Below are 21819 nucleotides of genomic sequence, written 5' to 3'. Positions count from 1 at the left end.
CAATATATTTTTACATAGCGAGAGACCATTGATTTAATATATTTGTTTAGCTAGTAAGATTCGATCATGTTGCTGCCAATATTAACTAATGAATGAGAATCATATATTTCTTGAATAAGCTTTATTTGAAATCAATATGCAGAACGTTTGCATCATAATTACGACAACTTTTACATTTCAAGTAAGAATAATATAATCGTGCATAAAAACCACATGAAATTTTGACATTGTTCATCGTTTTACAACACAGTACTTCATCATACACGGAGTATAGGGAACTTATTTTAATCGGACAAAAATTATAAATGCAGATGTATCAAAATTTCGGCGTTTTATAAGTAATCGGGTCGGAAAAAAACTAGGATTTGCATTAAATTCTGTTCGTAATTCTGTGTATGTGGATTTGTGAACACGATTCAATTTCAATTTATTCAATTTATTCAAACAACGGTTACAATTGTAGGCACAAAGGCCTTTTTTCACATTGGCCGTTTAAACAAATAAAACAATTCAATAACACATAGTAGTAACACATAGCACTAAAAATGTGGAATAAAGAAACAATGGTACATAGCTATCATACATAATGAGATAAAAAAGAGAATATAATAGATGAATGAGAAATGTTACAATGAGTCAGTTAGGTCATTAAATAATTTTAGTTTTAGTTTAGATTTGAATATATTTTCAGATCTAGATAGCTTTATTTTATTAGGAACCAGAGTAGGCGAAGCTATGTTTTTGGAAAAAGGTTGAATAAGGGAATGGTAAATTAAGACGACGATTTAATTTTATGTTAAAAGAAAATAGATCTGATAAGTAAGAGGGGGCTATTTTGTGGAATATTTTATATAAAAAAATTGATTTAGTATATATTATATTTTTATTTAATGGAAGTATTTTAGTTGTAAGAAAAGAATCCAGACTACTAGACAAGCCGGTAACCAGTTTTATAGCACTAAGTAAGTTATTAAAATTAAAACCAATGTAATTCCCGACCACAAGTCTACAATATTTTATCAATAGTGTTCTATTAATCAGTCAAATTTACAATTCACAACAGCAAAAGGTTAAGTAATTTTTATACCCAATGTAAAATTAATTAATTCATCGTTTCATTCAATTAACAATAATCCTTGTCTTTAAATTTTCCTGAAGTTCATAGTTCAACTCCCACCTGGAGACAGGTAGAATATTTTCTTCAGCAACGGCACCAACCAGATCAACAGGTAGCCTTGAGAGGAGCCTCTCCTCCACCAGTAGAATAACACGGCCTGGGTTAGCTGGGGACACGGTGCAGAGAGCCATGTTACAGATTAACTGAAAACACTCGTCATCCATAAAGTCCTCGTTGATAACAAGGATAATGCGCCAGCTTTCACTCATCATTCCATAACCTTCAAATGTTGGATGTCCAGGTGTGAATTCACGGGCTGTCTTAACCGTAGACAGTCTCAGTCCGTTCTTTAAAAAATCGTGTAGTTCATCAACAGCAAATCTGTCTCCCTCATATGAACTTATAAACACGTTAATGGGAAAATCCGTTATACGTTGAAGTGTAACTGTACCAAGCAGCAGAGCTATTTTAGACATAATGTACAGTTTAAACCTCATAAAAACAAAAGACACAACGAAGCTGATTATAATCAAGCAAAAAATAACGACAGAAACAAAAAGAAATTCCTTGCCCCAGCACTGACGCCAAAACGTCTCCAAATTGAGGTCTGTGTCTAGACGCACAAACAGGCCAGACTCGTCAACACACGTCAGGTTTGAGCTGAGGTCTATGGTCACGTGTGTTGTTAGAAGCCACTTCACAAAACGGAAATTTCCACATCCACAAGAGAAAACATTGCCGGCCAGCCTCAAATTGAATTCCTTATATCTAGCTGCAAGTTTGTCCAGTTGGTTCGTTACCTTCTCATCTAGTGTTGTGATGGTGTTCTCACTGAGATCCAGAAGTTTTAGATTTGGTGTCTGTGTAAGGTCAAACGGAACTTCAGTAAATCTATTTGTAGCTAAATAAACTTCTATCAACTCTGGATTGTGGGCGAAAGTATCTTTAGAAAGATATCTTAAAGAGTTTAAGGACAAATCAATCCGTTTTAGATTGTTTAGATTCTGTAACAATCTGTAACTATTTGTTTGGAAGTAGTTGAGATTAAAGCGGCAGTTAGCAATCCCTAAGTTTTCAACAGACGACATATAATCTAAACAAGTTGTTGACATACTGGATAAATTATTTCCTGAGATAATAAATGTCTTCAGCTGATTTAATCCTTTAATAGGACTGTTTACTCTTGCAACCCCGTTATCAGAAACATCAAGATAAACCAGATTATCTCCCCGTATGCTAGTGGATACATCGATATATCACGAGTTGCCAAGTCTGTGAAATACTAGGTACCTTAAGGATTTGGAAAGGTAAAATATAATATCTTTTTCTTTATATTGTATCCCAGGGATATCCTTGACTTTTCTAACATCTGTATTTCCTTTGACAGTTATTGAATTCGCAGTGTTTATTAATACGCTCCGTTTTATTGTTTTCTTGTTAATTTCTTTTGCAGTCTGTAAGTCAGATGGCTGTACAAAATGTTGTTCGGTTATTAAAGGTGGTTCGATAGAATTTGTTTTAAATTTCTGTGGGGTTGTTGAGCCATACAAAACACTTTTAACAATTGCGACTTCCAGGCTTCTCAGCGTGAGTATCCTTACCATACTAGAAGTCTTTCCAAGACAATGATTTTCTGACAAATCCAAATATTTTAGACAAGAATGCCAAGTCTCACTGACCAACGCGTCTTCAGAGAGGAGGATAAGTTGAGAGTGTGAATACTCGAACCTTTCAACACAAATTTTTACAAGGTATTTTGTCTTTCTGGCATCTATGGTATCGTCTTGTAACGCATGACTGGTTTCAGAGTATTGAGAAGTTGTGACTTGGTTGAAAGTTATAGAAGACATGTTTCTACCAACAAGAGGACGTAGCACATTCAAGACAATCTTGTTGGTTAAGGAAACATAGTAAATGGTAAGTTTATCTAACAAAGTAAGCGGTGCAAGGGCCATGCTACTAAATCTTGAGAGTCCTTTGAAGTAAGATATCTTTAGCTCCGTTAAATGTTTTACATTTAAAAAACTTTCATTAGTGATATATCTTGAAACTCCAGAAATAAATAGACACGAAAGCTTTGTCAGGTTCTGAAATTCTTCTCCGAAGTATACTGTGTCAAAAATGGAACTTATTGAAAGTTTGATTATATTTTTTAGTGGATTCAGAAAACGAAACGAATGGTGACTAGCAGAAGGGATTATTTTCTGTTGAAGGTAAAGTTGCTTCAAATTGATCAGCGGATCAAAAATTGTGTCCGGAAAAATTTTGATGTATAAGACAATACATTGCCCTCTAAGTTGAGGACTTCCATATTTTCTAGACCTGAGAAGGCCATTGGGTTTAACGTGCTCAAGTTATTACCTGCTATACTTAAATATCTTAGTTTGTTTAAATGTTTGAATGACCCGTTTTCTAATTCTTTTAAAAAATTATTGTCTAAAATAAGAATGGTTGTGTTAACAGGAAACCATGATGAATTGATGACTGTCAAGGATTGGCCTGCACAATCTATTCTGACGTCAGTGCCGTTGACTGTCAGATAACAAGGTATTTCTGTAAGCCTTGTGGTTATTGGCTCTGCGACCACGAGTCCTACATAAACAGAAAAAAAAGCGACCAAACCAGAACAGCTTGACTTAAATAGCATCTTGTTTTCTTGTTTGTTGTAACTTTAATCTGCAATTAACAATTTTGATTAAAATAAAAGCATATGAACATGATTTTAGAATATATTTTAAGAACACGAAATTTTCATGTATATAATTGAAAGTCTGGGAAGTAAAAGTAGATATAGTGCTATTATTTCATGTATACACGTCCCTTGGTACAATATACTTGTCACTTGGTACAATATATATTCTCGAGATACAATATACACGTCACTTGGTACAGTAAACACGTCACCTGATAGGAAATACATGTTACTTGGTACAATATATACACAACATTAGCACAGTATACATGTCACATTGTTCAGTATATACGTCACATGATATTCTATACACGTAACGCGGTTCAGTATGCATTTCACATGGTACAGTATACACGTCACATGGTACAGAATACACGTCACATGGTACTATATACACGTTAAATGGTATTGTATACACGTCACTTGGTACAGTATACAAAGCACATGGTACATTATACATAGCACATGGTACAGTATACATAGCACATGGTACATTATACATAGTACATGGTACAGTATACATAGCACATGGTACATTTTACAAGTGACTTGCAACAATGAACTCATACTTTGGTACTGATCTTGGCAACATTTACACGTCATTTTTACCAATGTAAATGAAACTTGACACTGTGAAAACTTCACGTTGTGCAATGTTGGATTACTAGTAAAAATTAAGATAAATTAACATATCTTAAGTGAAAACATGTGCGTACTATTTCGGTACCGTTATAGACTTGTACTTGTGCGTAAACGGTTCAACAAATCTAATGCATATGAGAATAGAAGTTCAAAATGGAGAGCACAGGCGTTCATCAAATTATATGAAAAAAAAATTGGAAAACCCACTCAAGAAAAACTGCTGTGTTGACTCAAGTTGCGCAGGTAAAATTAAACTTTGAACACATTAATGCTGTTGTATTCAGATTGCGGTTACTGTATAACAAGTGGGGGATAACTTTTCAAAGCATGGGTACGGGGTATTCCAGGAAACGTTTTCAAAGAAAAATAACATACGGAAAACCCACTCGAGTAAACTTGTGCACTTTTTAAGAAAAAAAAATCTGCTCCGCTTGTAAAAAAACATTAAAACATTCTATCAAAGCAAGATTGAAGTTAGTGCCTTTAGAATTAATTACCTTCATGTCAATGAATTAAATAGCAGACGGAAAATGAGATTTGTATTGGGAATACTTAATAATGATGTATCTAATAAAAGAGAAGTAATGGTGTCACAAATATAGAGTCGCCATAACTTGACAACTACGGTTAGGGCTGGCCATGCCACACCAGACACAGTTTTAAGAGCCATCACATTACAGTTACAGATAAATGAGTAGTGTAGCTGCCAGTATATACACTTACTTAATGGTGCTCACACAATACAGTGTCGCGATTCGTTTCTGAAGTAAACTACTTTATCACATTACATACTACTAAATACTAATTAAACATTTTTAATCGCCTTTATATTAAATTATCATTTGTACTTTCAGGGCATGATATTAATATATGTTTTATCGAGATGAAACTTGTACGTGAGCGATAAATATCACTTAAGACAAGCAAATGTATCTTTACTTACATTTAGGCGCATCTACCTCTAGCTGTATAGGTTAAACATATTCCTACATTTGGCAGCTAACGTATGACTGTTTCTTCATATCGTACATCTCTGCTATTAATAAAGGCCATGGTGTTTCGTCCATTATACACTAAACACACATTGGCTGCTATTACTGTCCCTGTGTTTGAATAGTCTTTCTCTTAGATAAACAACCCGAACTCAAGGCTGCCTCCGCGATTCAACATAATCAGGGCTCACAGTAATATATTTTCCCGAAATTCTTCGTTTATGATGAAAACTACTACTCTGGCTTTGGGAAACATGACTTTCAATAATAATAGACTGTTGAGAGCCAAGACTATAAAAGAGTTACGTATACGTGATTCTAGATCTTGATCTACATAGAATCGATGGGACAGACAATAATTGCTTAAATTTAATATGTCGATAGCTGTAGATAAATTCCTTGTAATTTCGAATAAGTTGATCTGTGAAGCTAAAAAGCAAAAATGTATTACAAAATACTTAAGGGCCAAAATGGTTTAAAAGAAAACGCAATTATTTATTGTATTTCTTAAATTTATTTTCTTTTAACTAGTTAACTTTGTTTTGGCCCAATTTCTTCCGACACATTATCAGTAGATCTAGAACTGTTAAACGTACCCTATTGAAAATTGATTATAGTGTTGGAACCTAAAAAACAGCAAATAGGCGTATCTTTTAAGCTATAGTCGACAAAAAACTTTAGCTTTACAATGTGTTAAACTTTTGAGTGGGCAACATAGTCTTCCAAGGAAGCAACCATGTTAGTTGTGAAAATAAGTAAATAAAGTATTTGCTCTGAACTTTTATAAATTAAATGGGTGTTTCTAGAAATTAATATATCAATAATATAATTATCTCTTTAAATAAATTTATGAATAATATTTAAGGGAAAAAAACATTATACTCTACATTAATACGTATTTTACTGTTCTACACGTGTGCAGATGCCCTGATCTAAATGGAACAGACAAATAAACAAAACTAAACAAATATACAAACTTATCGCTTTTTGGTAGTTTATAGATAGACAATAGCTAAACAAGTATCTGACCTGTGGAGTATTCAAAAGCTGTAAACAAAACTACTTGGTACAACAAAAACACGTCAGTGCTAGAGTAGCCTATTTACAAAATGCAGAGTACACTTCACTGGCTATTGTGTGCGTTTCTCAATACTATTTATAGTTTACTTTAGATGTTTATAATGTACATCATACTGTTTATATTGTACATTTCAACATTGATAGTGTACGTTACTATGATTATTGTGTACATTTCAGTGTTTACGGTGTGCTTTTCACTGGATAGTTTTTTTCCATTTAACTGGATACAGATGCACATTCAGTAGTTGCAGTGGAATAGTGATTTTCGTACAATAAACTAATCAATGTGTGTGCAATACACACACCAATAAATACTTTATACACGTCAGATGATTTTTCGGACAAGTCAGTTAGTAGTAAAAAAGTTTCTAGTTAGTATTATGAAACAAGAAATTCTCTTTAATAATTTCTAAGGAAATCAGAAATGTTTTTTTAAAGAAAAAAACTGCACTTAAACATAAAAAAAAAATATTCATACGCTTGTAATAAATAGTAAACATACATTTCTGCTGCACGGACGAGAAAATGTTTTCAAAGAAAAATAACGTGTTGGAAAACCCACGCAAGAAAAGCTGTTCTGCCGGTTTTGAGGCACAGGTAAAAAAAAAATTTCCATCAACATGTGTGTGGATTTAGCGGCCATTGAAAAAAAACGTTTAGCCTCTCTGTAACTTTACAGTCTGATAAAGTACGGTACCTTTTAAAAACAGTAATTACATTGCTAGGACGAGGCAGGAAAAAAAGGTGCTATGGCGTGGATAAGTTATATAGATCATAACTTGACATATAGCTGGAAATGTCATTTTATGTCAGCCATCGTTTGTAGGGTCATTAATTCACAGCAGTGTTTCTTCCAGAAAGTCTACCGCCCCCTCCCCCCCCCCCCCCCCGAACGAAATGGAATTTATGTAGTAAACATATACTTTTACTAGTGCCCACATATATATATATATATATATATATATACATAACATATACTTTTTACTAGTGTCACTAAACTTTGCCTTGAATCCCTGACAAAAACATACACTCCAACGGGTTTTTGTAAATTCTTTGCTCGAACTTATATAGTTTTCTTTATCAAAAACAAATATTAAAAAGTAAAACAAGTGTAAATGTGATTGTTGTTTTCATCAATAAACAATAATCCTTGTCTTTAAATTTTCCTGAAGTTCATAGTTCAACTCCCACCTGGAGACAGGTAGAATATTTTCTTCAGCAACGGCACCAACCAGATCAACAGGTAGCCTTGAGAGGAGCCTCTCCTCCACCAGTAGAATAACACGGCCTGGGTTAGCTGGGGACACGGTGCAGAGAGCCATGTTACAGATTAACTGAAAACACGCGTCATCCATAAAGTCCTCGTTGATAACAAGGATAATGCGCCAGCTTTCACTCATCAAAATACCATAACCTTCAAATGTTGGATGTCCATAAGTGAGGTCACGGACTGTCTTAACCGTAGACAGTCTCAGTCCGTTCTTTAAAAAATCTTTTAATTCTTCAACAGCAAATCTGTCTCCCTCATATGAACTTATGAACACGTTAATGGTAAAATCATTTATGCGTTGAAGTGTAACTGTACCAAGCAGCAGAGCTATTTTAGACATAATGTACAGTTTAAATCTCATAAAAACAAAAGACACAACGAAGCTGATTATAATCAAGCAAAAAATAACGACAGAAACAAAAAGAGATTCCTTTCCCCAGCACTGACGCCAAAACGTCTCTAAATTGAGGTCTGTGTCTAGACGCACGAACAGGCCAGACTCGTCAACACACGTCAGGTTTGAGCTGAGGTCTATGGTCACGTGTGTTGTTAGAAGCCACTTCACAAAACGGAAATTTCCACATCCACAAGAGAAAACATTGCCGGTCAGCCTCAAATTGAATTCCTTATATCTAGCTGCAAGTTTGTCCAGTTGGTTCGTTACCTTCTCATCTAGTGTTGTGATGGTGTTCTCGCTGAGATCCAGAAGTTTTAGATTTGGTGTATTTGTCAGATCAAACGGAACTTCAGTAAATCTGTTTGTGGCTAAATAAACTTCTATCAACCATGAATTGTGGGCGAAAATATCTTTAGGAAAATATCTTAAAAAGTTTAAGGATAAGTCAATACGTTTTAGTATTTTTAGATGTTGGAAAAATCTTGACATTTTCGTTCGAAAAAAGTTACGATCAAGAAGACAGTTTGCTATCCCTAAATTTTCAATAGACGACATTGAATCAAAAAAAGTTTCTGACATTACGGATAAGTTATTTCCTGAGATAATAAAAGTTTTCAGCATGTTCAATCCTAAAATGAAACCCGTCGCTCTATTAACTCCGTCATCGGAAATTTCAAGATATTCCAGATTATCTGCCCCTCTTACGGTGATTGACCGATCAAGAAAACCGTATCGTCCAAAACTGTTAAGTTCTATGTGTCGTAATGATTTTGACACATACAAAATTACACCTTTGTCTTTATAAACAATCCAAGAACTAAACTCATTTGTAATGTTATTTTCTGTGTAGCTGATAATCATAGAACGCTCAGTATTTTTCATATCTTTTGGAGCCATTGATTTGTTGCTTGATGCTTGCACATTTATCAAGTCGAATCGTTGTGCTACGTGTGGTTCAGTTACTAAACGAGGCGTACTAGAATAGGTTTGAAATTTTCCATGCGTTTTTGGCTTGTAGTAAAAAGTCTTAACAATTACTACCTCCAAACTTCTAAGTGTAGTAACCTTCATCAAGGCCAACGTTGATCCAGACCAATAATTTTCTGACAAATCCAAATATTTCAGACAAGAATGCCATGTCTCACTAAAAACTGAATCCTCAGTCAGGATTACGAGTTTGGAATGAATAAACTCGAACCTTTCAACACAAATGTTTCTCAAATATTTTGTCTTTGTGGCATCTAAGACGTCATCTTGTAAGGAATGAATTGTGTTTGTGGGATGAAACCTTGAAAGTTTGATTAAAGCTATAAAAGACATTTTTCTACCAACAAGAGGTCCCAGAGCATTCAAGACTAGATTATTCGTTAATGAAACATAAGAAATGGTCAGTTTATCCAATACACGCAGCGGAGCCAGGGCCCCAGGACTGAATCCTGAGAGTCGTTTAAAGTCATCTATAGTGAGGTCTGTTAAATGTTTTACATTTACAAAACTTCCATTTGTGATATATCTTGAATCTCCGGATATATATAGACTGGTGAGCTTTGCAAGGTTCTGGAATTCCTCTCCGAAGTAAACTGTGTCTTTAATCGATTTGATCGACAATGTCGTCATATTTTTTAGGGGATACAGAAAGCGTAAATGATGTTCATCATCAGAATGGGTTGCATCCTGCTTTAAGTAGAGTTGCTTTAAATTGATAAGCGGATCAAAAATTGTATCCGGAAAACTTTTTGATGTATAAGACAATACATTGTTTTCTAAGTTAAGGACTTCCATATTTTCTAGACCAGAGAAGGCCATTGGGTTTAACGTTCTCAAGTTATTACCTGCTATACTTAAGTATCTTAGTTTGTTTAAATGTTTGAACGAGCCGTTTTCTAATTCTTTTAAAAAATTATTGTCTAAAATAAGAATGGTTGTGTTTACAGGAAACCATGATGAATTGATGACAGTCAAGGATTGGCCTGCACAATCTATTCTGACGTCAGTGGAGCTGATTGTCTGATGACAAGGTGTTCCTGTAAGCCTTGTTGTGATTGGATCTGCGACCACGAGTCCTACATAAACAGAAATAAAAACAACCAACCAAACACTGCCAGACATATAGGCCATCCTACTTGATGTCTTTTGACTTGATGCGTTGACTTACAGTCAAGAGTAACGCTGAAATTTGACAAAATTAAAAACATTAATTATGTAATTTTCCGACGATAAATTTTAACGGACCAAATGCTAGAGTACACGTGTTCTAACTCTAAACTGTTAAGTTCTGTTTCCGGTCTCCATTCCAAAAGACGCTCAGAATTTTAACCAGACCTCTAAACAATCTAACTTAAAGACGTGTAGGCAACTAAATCTAATGTGTTTATACGTTTATTTTTATTTTTTCTCCATGTTTGTAGGTTTCGCTTGAAATTTAAATCATAAGCTGTTTTTGTGACAAATGTTGTAAAGCTTGTAACCAGCCTGTCAATAACAGCCTGTGGAACCTATAAATAATTGTATATCTTGTATATCAGTTGATTTATCTATATTTTCCCTACACGAATAAGAGCTAAGAGCTAAAAGGTAATGTGTTGTTTACTTACATTTTAAGCACCAGATACACAAATATTATTGATGTACTTTTATTCACTGTATAAAACCACATGGATTTTGTGCACGTTGGTTTAGTCACCTGATCGGAGTTGTTCAATGCCACACCGTGTTGAGAGAGGCCAACTCTATACTAAACCGCTTCATCAAAGCGTTTTTTGTGTTCAGTCTTCCCGTGAAAATCTGCCGAAGCTTCCACTCTGTCATGTGACTTGTTGGAACCAGTATCGGCTTCAGGCGTCTTATATTATTTTATAAACATTTTCTTTTTATCATTTGTTCTGTGGCGTCAACCATTGAATTTCTCCATTTTTTTTTTATTTTGAGAAAATTTGCATTGTGATCAATACAAATTTCCCAATGTCTATATTTATCTATTATAGCTAACCATGCTTTTAAATATTTCTAGTAAACAAGCAAGACCTCCGGTGTTTTCTGTCGATGTTTGTTGGGGATTTTTGTATGTGTCTTATTCGCAATACACTGTCTGCTCGGTCGCTTTCAACATGTAAACACATCCCCATACATTAGAAGATTCCCTCTTGTTGATGGAAAATTTATTGCGAAATGTAGGTCATCGACATAGAAAATAGTTAGAGCATAGCCATAGCACAAACGCTCTTGTAACTATCTCGGGTGTATTCAGAGCGGGATGAATCGAATGTTTTCCTAGTCTAGAGATGACCCTTGATGCATAAGAACTGTGATAGTAAGTACATCGAGCCTTACATACACCGCTATTTAGTGACGGGTGAAGACTTCATGAAAGACACAGTTGTCCAAATTGGAAGGGTGGGTACACACTGCTGTGCATGCCTGAAGAGAGAGGGGGGGGGGGGATCGAGAGGAGGGTTAGAGAGTTGGCGTGCGTGGGTGGTGTCCCGCATGGCTGGGTGACGTACAGAATGAAATAAATACAAGCTGAACCGCGCCGTAAGCATACTCAGCTATGTAAAGGAGTAGCGAGTAGGTGAGGTGCGGACCGCACCGGGTGACACTATTTAGGGGGGGGGGGGTGACACCAAAGCAAAAAATAGCAAAATTTTAAAAAATGTTAATTCCACTTAATTTAATAAATTAATTAGTGTTAAATAGTATTTTAAGAGCAAATTTGACAAATCCCGACCAGGGTGGAGGGGAGGGGGGTGACACCATGGCGTAAACCTGCTAATGATAGAGAAAAGCTGTATTTATAACCGTCTATAGATAAAAATCGTTAGTATTATCTGAGCACAGTTTAAAGCAATCGCCTCTGGGGTGTGTGGGGAGGGGGTGAGTGGGGGAAGTTACATTAACTCAACGTTGCAAAATATGCCTGAAGTAAACGATTTGGTTAAGATTCGTAATAACATAACATGTTAATCCGATTCCATGACAAATGATCTCAGGACAAATGATCTCAGACAAAATATCTTAGACAGACTATCTCAGGACAAATTATATCAGGACAATGATCTCAATGACAAAGGATACCAGGACAAAATATACCAGGACAAAATATATCAGGACAAATGATATCATGGACAAATGATCTCAGACAAAATATCTCAGACAGACTATCTCAGGACTAATTATCTCAGGACAATGATCTCAATGACAAAGGATACCAGGACAAAATATACCAGGACAAAATATATCAGGACAAATGATATCATGGACAAATAATCTCAGACAAAATATCTCAGACAAAATATCTCACACAAAATATCTCACAGCAAAATTTTAAAAGTTTTAAAAATAAACCGGAAGTGATCTCCCCTAAACTTTCTCCAATATTCTAATATAACACTACGGGGGATGGCAACTCGGGACATAGACAATATTTTAATCCGTTTTTAATTACATAAATTTTTTATAATATAATAGAATCTAGTAAAAAAAAGAAATGCACTCTAAGTGATCGCCAAAAAAATTTGCATAATAGTGCGGGATATTAATAGTACTTTATAAATTCACATGCGTTTTTTTCGAAATTGGAAATTGCGTAAATTACTACTTCCGGTCTGCGTAAATTACTCAGAAAAAATCCACATAATTAGAACTTTTACTTACATGTGAAATTTCATTTATCTATCTGAAATAGTACTCAAGTTATGGGCTTTTGAAAAATTCAAAGTAGAAAAAGTTCCACTTCCGGTTATCGGAAATCAAAGGTGATACGGATCTACGATTTTTATATAATACTTATATATTTTCATCAACCTAGCTGTACTGGTACTCAAGTTATCGTGTTTACACTTACACATACAGACACACATACACACAGACACACATACACACACACAGACACACATACACACACAGACACACATACACACACACAGAGAGACATACGGACAACATTGCAAAACTAAGTTTTTCCAACTCAGGGAGCCCTAAAATGTCAAAATTTGCATAAATCTCGATTATTATTGTTTGCACGATTACAAGACTTTCACTATAATTCGTATACACGAGAAAGTAAAAGCGATAGATTGTGGATGATATGGTGTAATATACTCGTTCATTAAATTGAATCAGGCGCGTCTGCGATTGACGCCCCGGGATATACTGAGAGTACTATGGCGCCTAACTTAGTTTAAAAGAGCACCCTACAAAATTAGCACGACGTTTGATGATTAAACAGAGCCAGGGGCCATTCGTGGCGCTAGTGCGGGATTGTAACCGAGGGCTCCGAGATTACCTCGCTATTTCACTGACAATCAGTCTAGAGATTCTAGATCTAGATCTACGGAAAATCTAGACTTAGGACTTAGACTCTAGAGACAGATCTAAATCTAGATTCTATCTAGATCTAGTTTAACACATCATGGTTACCATGCAAGGGGGATGAATTATAAGTTATAATTTATTGGGTTGCGGCCCCTATGTGACCGCAAGTGTTGGTGTAGTTTTTTATTGATCTTCTGTGAGCGATCTTCGTCCCCGTGTTCTATGTCACGTGACCTTTGGGACTCTGGGTAGTTCGTACCTGTGTCCCTGTTATTCATGTCCCAGGCTGTTAGGGGTGTACGACAAATTCCCGAAAGACACTTCCCCGAATGACGTTTGCACGAAGAGCGATTTCTCTAATGGACACTTGCCTGATTGCGACAAATGCCCGAATGGACACTTGCCCGAATGCGACAAATGCCCGAAATCTACTTAATTCTTAAATCTTTAATTAGATTATTTATTTGTACTATTCTTTTCTAGTGCTGCATGTTGCAGACTAGGTATGAAGTATCTTAGTTAGATTACTTATTTGTATTATTCTTGCTAGTGTTGCATGTCAGGTGGTGCGGAAGGCAAGCCTGGTGAGAACCCACGGAAGCGAAGCGACCGACATGCAGTGTTGAAACCAACATCTTTGTGAGGCTGCCATTAGCCCACACCAAGCCAGTAAATTGGAGCTCACTGCATCGAGGCCGTTCTGGCTTATGGGAGTCTAACTCCTGAGCCGGTGATCAGTGTTTTGTGAGTGCTGCATATTGCGTACTAGTAAGGTTAAGTATTTATCATTGTAATACTCATGGTACTTGTTGGCAGTATTGTGTACTGGCCGTCACCTATTTTAATACACCCGTGTATTTGTGCAGCCTACACGTGGGAGTATCTTCAGTGATGTAATTTATTGTTTACATTTGTTTTAGGGTTACTGTTCTACATAGTCGTTTATGGCTTGGATGTAATTGACTAGCTGTATACGGATTTGCAAATAAAGCCAGTATCTAACAATAACAGCGTCATTTCGTCGTGTGTTATCTCTCAGGGTCAGCCCTTTTATACACAACACCTCAGTGGGTAATATCGTCCCTACTGAGACAGTGCTACGCTAGAATCTATTCCAATAATAATTTTCTATATCAAACTACTTCAGGACCTTACATATTTTATAGAAATCTTTGTTTGTTTAGCTATGGAATTGGCTATTTTTTGGGCTAAAATTTAATGTGAAAGAATAGTGCCTATTCGCGTAAGGTAAGTTTCTTTAGTAACTCTTTTATTCTTCATTATTTCTAAAGTGCCTAAATAGCTGAGATGATAGTGTTATTGATACCATGTGTGTGGTCCGAGTTTGAGACTCACCAAGTAAATCTTAATTATTTTTTTCAATAAATTTGTTTTTTATATACAAATGATAAAGTTGCCTATCGGGACTTGCGCGGGACACGAGGCGGGTGAAGTAGAGTTCACCTCTTTCTGCCTTTTCAGCATATGAAGTGATAGTGTGGTCAGACATATGCTCTGCCGAAATATGTGTTTTTTAAGAGACAAAAGCAACAAGATAGCTACCACTGAACTACCTCTTAAAATATTTCGTTGGACTTTCTTCTAAGTAGAGCTCATATGTTTCTCACCATCGGCATATCAAGGGATAATGTGATTAGCCCTATGAAAAGACGCCTTTACTTTACCTTGCGGGTGGTAGGTACCCAACACAGTTGGGTGTATTCAAGGGCTAGTATCTTATAAAAACATTTATGACAAAAACGATAACATTTGTAGAAGTATGGTAAGTATTGTATGTGTAATGTCTGTATTGTACATAGCGAGTTGCAAAAAAAAAAATCATTATCTACATATTTGCTAAGTTAATATGTCCAAAATGGTTTACCCTTTTTACCAAACTTGCCACTCCCTTCTTAACATTTTTTGTCACTAAACTTTGACTTGCAAACCTGACAAAAACATACACTCCAACGGCTTTTTTTTGGTTACGTCACTTACATTCTTTGCTCAAACTTATGTAGTTTTCTTTATCGAAAACAAATTTTAAAAAAGAAAACAAGAGATGAAACGATTAAAGTTTAATCAATAAACAATAATCCTTGTCTTTAAATTTTCCTGAAGTTCATAGTTCAACTCCCACCTGGAGACAGGTAGAATATTTTCTTCAGCTACGGCACCAACCAGATCAACAGGTAGCCTTGAGAGGAGCCTCTCCTCCACCAGTAGAATAACACGGCCTGGGTTAGCTGGGGACACGGTGCAGAGAGCCATGTTACAGATTAACTGAAAACACGCGTCATCCATAAAGTCCTCGCTGATAACAAGGATAATGCGCCAGCTTTCACTCATCATACCATAACCTTCAAATGTTGGATGTCCAGGTGTGAATTCACGGGCTGTCTTAACCGTAGACAGTCTTAGTCGGTTCTTTAAAAAATCTTGTAGCTCATCAACAGCAAATCTGTCTCCCTCATATGAACTTATGAACACGTTAATGGGAAAATCCGTTATACGTTGAAGTGTAACTGTACCAAGCAGCAGAGCTATTTTAGACATAATGTACAATTTAAACCTCATAAAAACAAAAGACACAACGAAGCTGATTATAATCAAGCAAAAAATAACGACAGAAACAAAAAGAGATTCCTTTCCCCAGCACTGACGCCAAAACGTCTCCAAATTGAGGTCTGTGTCTAGACGCACGAACAGGCCAGACTCGTCAACACACGTCAAGTTTGAGCTGAGGTCTATGGTCACGTGTGTTGTTAAAAGCCACTTCACAAAACGGAAATTTCCACATCCACAAGAGAAAACATTGCCGGCCAGCCTCAAACTGAATTCCTTGAATCTAGCTGCAAGTTTATCCAGTTGGTTCGTTACCTTCTCATCTAGTGTTGTGATGGTGTTCTCACTGAGATCCAGAAGTTTTAGATTTGGTGTATGTGTCAGGTCAAACGGAACTTCAGTAAATCTGTTTGTGGCTAAATAAATTTCTATCAACTCTGGATTGTGGGCGAAAGTATCTTTAGAAAGATATCTTAAAGAGTTTAAGGACAAGTCAATCCGTTTCAAATTGTTTAGATTCTGTAACAACCTGTAACTATTTGTTTGGAAGTAGTTGAGATTAAAGTGGCAGTTAGCAATCCCTAAATTTTCAACAGACGACATATAATCTAAAAAAGATGTTGCCATAGTGGATAAATTATTTCCTGAGATAATAAATGTCGTCATCTGATCTAATCCTCTAATAGGACCGTTTGCCCTTGCAACCCCGTTATCAGAAACATCAATAAAATCAAGATGATTTCCCCCTATGCTAATGGATACATCAATATTCCACGAGGTGTAAAGTCTGTGAATTACTACGTGTCTTAAGGATTTCGAAAGGTAATAAATAATATCTTTTTCTTTATGATTTATCATAGAGCGGTCTTTGGCTTTTCTTGCAACTGTATTTTTGTTGACATTTACCGAATTATCAGTGTTAATTAACACGCTCCGGTTTATTGTTTTTTTGTTGGTTTTTTGTGCAGTCTGTACGTCAGAGGGCTGTAAGATATGTTGTTCGGTTATTAAAGATGGTTCGATAGAATTTGTTTTAAATTTCTGTGGAGTTGTTGAGCCATACAAAACACTTTTAACAATTGCGACTTCCAGGCTTCTCAGCGTGAGTATCCTTACCATACTAGAAGTCTTTCCAAGCAAAGGATTTTCTGACAAATCCAAATATTTTAGACAAGAATGCCAAGTCTCACTGACCAATGCGTCTTCAGAGAGGAGGATAAGTTTAGAGTGTGAATACTCGAACCTTTCAACACAAATCTCTACAAGGTATTTTGTCTTTCTGGCATCTATGGTACCGTCTTGTAACGCATGACTAGTTTCACTGTATTGAGAAGTTGTTACTTGGTTGAAAGTTATAGAAGACATGTTTCTACCAACAAGAGGACGTAGCACATTCAAGACAATCTTGTTCGTTAATGAAACATAGTAAATGGTTAGTTTATCTAACAAAGTAAGCGGTGCAAGGGCCATGCTACTAAATCCTGAGAGTCCTTTGAAATAAGATATCTTTAGCTCTGTTAAATGTTTTACGTTTACAAAACTTTCATTAGTGATATATCTTGAAACTCCAGAAATAAATAGACACGAAAGCTTTGTCAGGTTCTGAAATTCTTCTCCTAAGTATAACGTGTCAAAAATGGAAATTATTGAAAGTTTGATTATATTTCTTAGTGGATACAGAAAAAGAAACGAATGGTAACTAGCAGAAGGGATTATTTTCTGTTGAAGGTAAAGTTGCTTCAAATTGATCAGCGGATCAAAAATTGTATCCGGAAAACTTTTTGATGTATAAGACAACACATTGCCCTCTAAGTTGAGGACTTGCATATTTTCTAGACCTGAGAAGGCCATTGGGTTTAACGTTCTCAAGTTATTACCTGCTATACTTAAATATCTTAGTTTGTTTAAATGTTTGAATGACCCGTTTTCTAATTCTTTTAAAAAATTATTGTCTAAAATAAGAATGGTTGTGTTTACAGGAAACCATGATGAATTGATGACAGTCAAGGATTGGCCTGCACAATCTATTTTGACGTCAGTGCCGTTGACTGTCTGATGACATGGTGTTTCTGTAAGCTTTGTTGTGATTGGCTCTGCTACCATTTGTCCAACACAAACAGAAATAAAAGCGACCAAACAAGCACAGCTTGACTTAAATAGCATCCTAGTTGTTTTCCTCTTTGTTGTAACGTTGGTCTGCAATAAACAATTTTGATTAAAATAAAAGCATATGAACATGATTTTACAATAAATTCTAAGTACACGATATTTATATATATATATAATTGAAAGTCTGGAACGTAAAAGTAGTTGGACATAGTGCTATAATTTAATGTATATACGTCCCTTGGTTAGATATACTTGTCACTTTGTACAATATATACGTCTCATGGTACAATATACGCGTCACTGTATACAATATACTCGTCAAGTGGTACAATATACAAGTCACTGTGTACAGTAAACATGACACCTCATAGGGTATACATTTCACTTGGTACAATATATACACATCATTTGGAGAGTAAACATTTTCACTGGTTAAGAGTATACACGTCACATGATATACTATACCCGTAACTTGGTACAGTATACACATGACAAGGTATAGTATAAACAGCACATGGTACAGTATAAACGTTACATGGTATTGTATACAAGTCACTTGATACATATACATAGCAACATGGTACAGTTTACATGTGAAATGATACAGTATACATGTCACATGGTACAGTATACATGTCACATGGTACATTAACCAAGTGACTTGGAACAATGAACTCATACTTTGGAGCTGATCTATGCAACGTTTACACGTCACTTTTACCAATGTAAATGAAACTTGACACTGTGAAAAGTTTACGTTGTACAATGTTGGATTCATATTAAAAGTTATGGTAAATTATCATACCTAAACTGAATACATGTGCGTACATTTCGGTACCTTAATAGACTTTTAGCCTATGAATAACGTGAACGGTTCAACAAATCAAATTCATATGGAAACGTAAGATAACATGGAAAGCACAAGCGTTCATCTGATAATGCAAAAAAACTTTGGAAACCCCACTCAAGCGAAACTGCTATATTGACTCTAGTTGCGCGGGTAAAATTACAATTTGTATTTAGATTGTGGGTTTTTTATAACATTAGTGGATGACATGTGGCGATAACTTTTCAAAGCATGGATACGGTGTCTGCTAGAAAACGTTTTCAAAGAAAAAAAAACATTTAGAAAACCCGCTCGGTTAAACCTGTTCAGTTGCTTTTGTTGTGTTCAGCTTGTAAAAGAACATTAAAGCATTCTATAAAAAGCGAAAATGGAGTTAGTGCCTATAGAATTATCTTTCAGTCAATGACTTAAATAGCCGAAGAAACATGTTTTTTTTATTTGTGTTGACGGGGATTAGGATGGGAATTAGTGGTGATGTGTATGAAAGGTGAATACGTGGAACGGGTCACTGCGTGTGTGTATGTATCAAGTAGTGAGCCGCGAGGCCGGGTTTTTTTACGTGTGTGTTGTTGTACGGAGTGAACTAGGGTACAAGGGAAGCGACTGGTCGGGTGACAGCGGCTGTGTTGTGAGAGAGAGAAAGGTGGTGTGTAGGGATGAATGCGGAGGACAGTTGAAGGTTGGGGGTGAAAGCGAGGAGGTTGATTTTGCGACTGGAGGCACGGGAGATAGAGAAATAAAGAATACTGTAATAGCCTCAATCGTGTTGTGCATTCTTTTATAATAGATTGACGACAGAAGCCTGTGGTTGTATATAATACGTTTAATTGGGTCTAACTACACCACGATGGTAACACCAGAGAGGACGGCAGGAAGTACACAAGGGACATCACTCAAGATAACAATATTATAAATATAACTAATACAGAAGAGTGAGTTCCCTTGACCTCACAATTATTTCAATCTATTACATCCCTTTACCCTTAGAACACAATAACACATCTCTCAATAGAACAATTGATAGTATCCTAAAATCACCAATTATATTGTAACATGAACACTATGGTAGATTACATCCTTACAAACAATGCACAATATGCTACAACATAATCAAAATACAAAACAATAATGTCAAAGTCCTTTTGACCTTTAGAATCATAGGTCTAACTTATTTGGGACTTTGATTGTCCTGCTTGACCTTCTCAGTGGCTTCTGATTTGGTGACTCAAGATTCTGACCATCTGGATTCTCTATCTCAGGAGGTCTAGGATTTAAATCATTAACTCCAGAATTTACATTTTCTGACTCCAGACAACTTGGTTCACTCATATCAACAGAACTTGGTTGTGAAACAAACTGAGTTGGTGTGAACTGATCAGACTTGGTGGGATTGACAGATTCACACTTATTATCTGCACAAGTTATTTTTAACTTTATAAGACACAGGTCCTGTACATTGAACAATTTGACCTGGTATCCATTTTTCCTTTCTCCCATAATTTCTTAGATACACATTCTTATTAACACCAAATTCTCTTTCAATGAATGTTTGTCATGATTTAATGGAACTATTTTTGAATTGGCATCTGAAAGTATTATGCTATTATTCAGATCCTTAATTGACATAGATTTCTTTGATTGATCAATTTTCTCAGGTAATCTGATAGTGCTTTCCTGGTAACCAAAAATACTGTTTATGAGTAATATTCTGGACCATATCACTTTGCAACTGTGATCCAGTATTTGAAGTGGGTGTATTAAATGGCAAAAATCTTTTTTCTTTTCTTTTGATGTTACCCTTTTAGTTTCTGTAAGTGCTAATGATGTTAGCAAAGTTGTTTGATGATCACATTCCTTCTTACTAATGCATTCTCTTTAAAACATTTGAAATTGCCATATCACCATAATCATTTATTAAGTTACAAATACTTTGTTTAGGTAACTCTGACTGATAATGGACTGCATCTTCTCCATCTTTTATATTATCTTCACAAAGGTTTTTATTTCTTATTTTATATGGTCTTAAGTCATCATTCACAGACTCTTCAGGCCAACCATTCTTACAGTACTCATATACTTTTATTAAGCACTCATCTTTTGTGTTTCTCTTTCAATATCATTCACACCCATATTGGAGCTATCCATGACAGCGAAGAGAACAAACACATCCTCTGGTACATAGCTCAGGCTTTGGTTTTTTAAAGGTAATCTACTAAGACTATCTGCACTATTCTCAGATCCAGGTTTGTATTTCAATTCATAATTGTATGCAGTTAGTGTGACAGCCCATCTTTGAATTCTTGGTGAGGCATGCTCAGGTAGGGTTTTGTTTTCTCCAAATAAACCTAGCAATGGTTTATGATCTGTAAAGATGGTGAACTTCCTACCAAACAGAAACTTATGAAATTTCTTAACACCAAAAATGATGCCTAAGCCTTCCCTATCTAACTGAGAATAATTTTTCTCAGCCTGATTCAAAGATCTACTGGCAAAAGCAATGGGTCTGTCACCCTTCTCATCCATGTGGGACAAGACTGCTCCTACACCATCTGGTGAAGCATCACATGTTAATATAAGTCTTTTCCCTGGGTCATAGTGAGTTAGTAAGGTGTCAGCAGACAAAGCCTCTTTTGCTGTATTAAAAGCAGCTTCTTGTTGTTTACCCCAGTGCCAAGTTGCATTTTTCTGTAGCAGCTTGTACAGTGGTGATAGTCTACCAGACAGATTCCCTATGAACTTTGCATAGTAATTTATCAAGCCCAAAAAAGCTCTTAGTTGTTGGGTATTTTCAGGTT

At 35.8% G+C, this 21819-nt stretch overlaps 1 protein-coding gene across 1 annotated transcript; it reads right to left on the bottom strand.

The window, feature by feature from the left end:
• Positions 1–15585: 15585 nt before the first annotated feature.
• LOC131950770 (toll-like receptor 8) lies at positions 15586–16695 on the bottom strand. Its single transcript, XM_059312955.1, has one exon. It carries the CDS (start codon positions 16693–16695, stop codon positions 15586–15588), a length of 1110 nt encoding a protein of 369 aa, XP_059168938.1.
• Positions 16696–21819: the final 5124 nt, after the last annotated feature.

Source organism: Physella acuta, unplaced genomic scaffold (assembly GCF_028476545.2).
Source record: "Physella acuta isolate Inbredline_101_S28 unplaced genomic scaffold, ASM2847654v3 ptg000778l, whole genome shotgun sequence".
Lineage (NCBI taxonomy): Eukaryota > Metazoa > Mollusca > Gastropoda > Physidae > Physella > Physella acuta.
Note: the sequence above shows the minus strand (reverse complement) of the source record. Positions and strands in the feature narration are given on the sequence as shown.

What these genes read in the sequence shown, in the direction of transcription:
- LOC131950770 (XM_059312955.1), bottom strand. Translation starts at nt 16,695, where the DNA reads ATGGCAACATCTTTTTTAGATTATATGTCGTCTGTTGAAAATTTAGGG.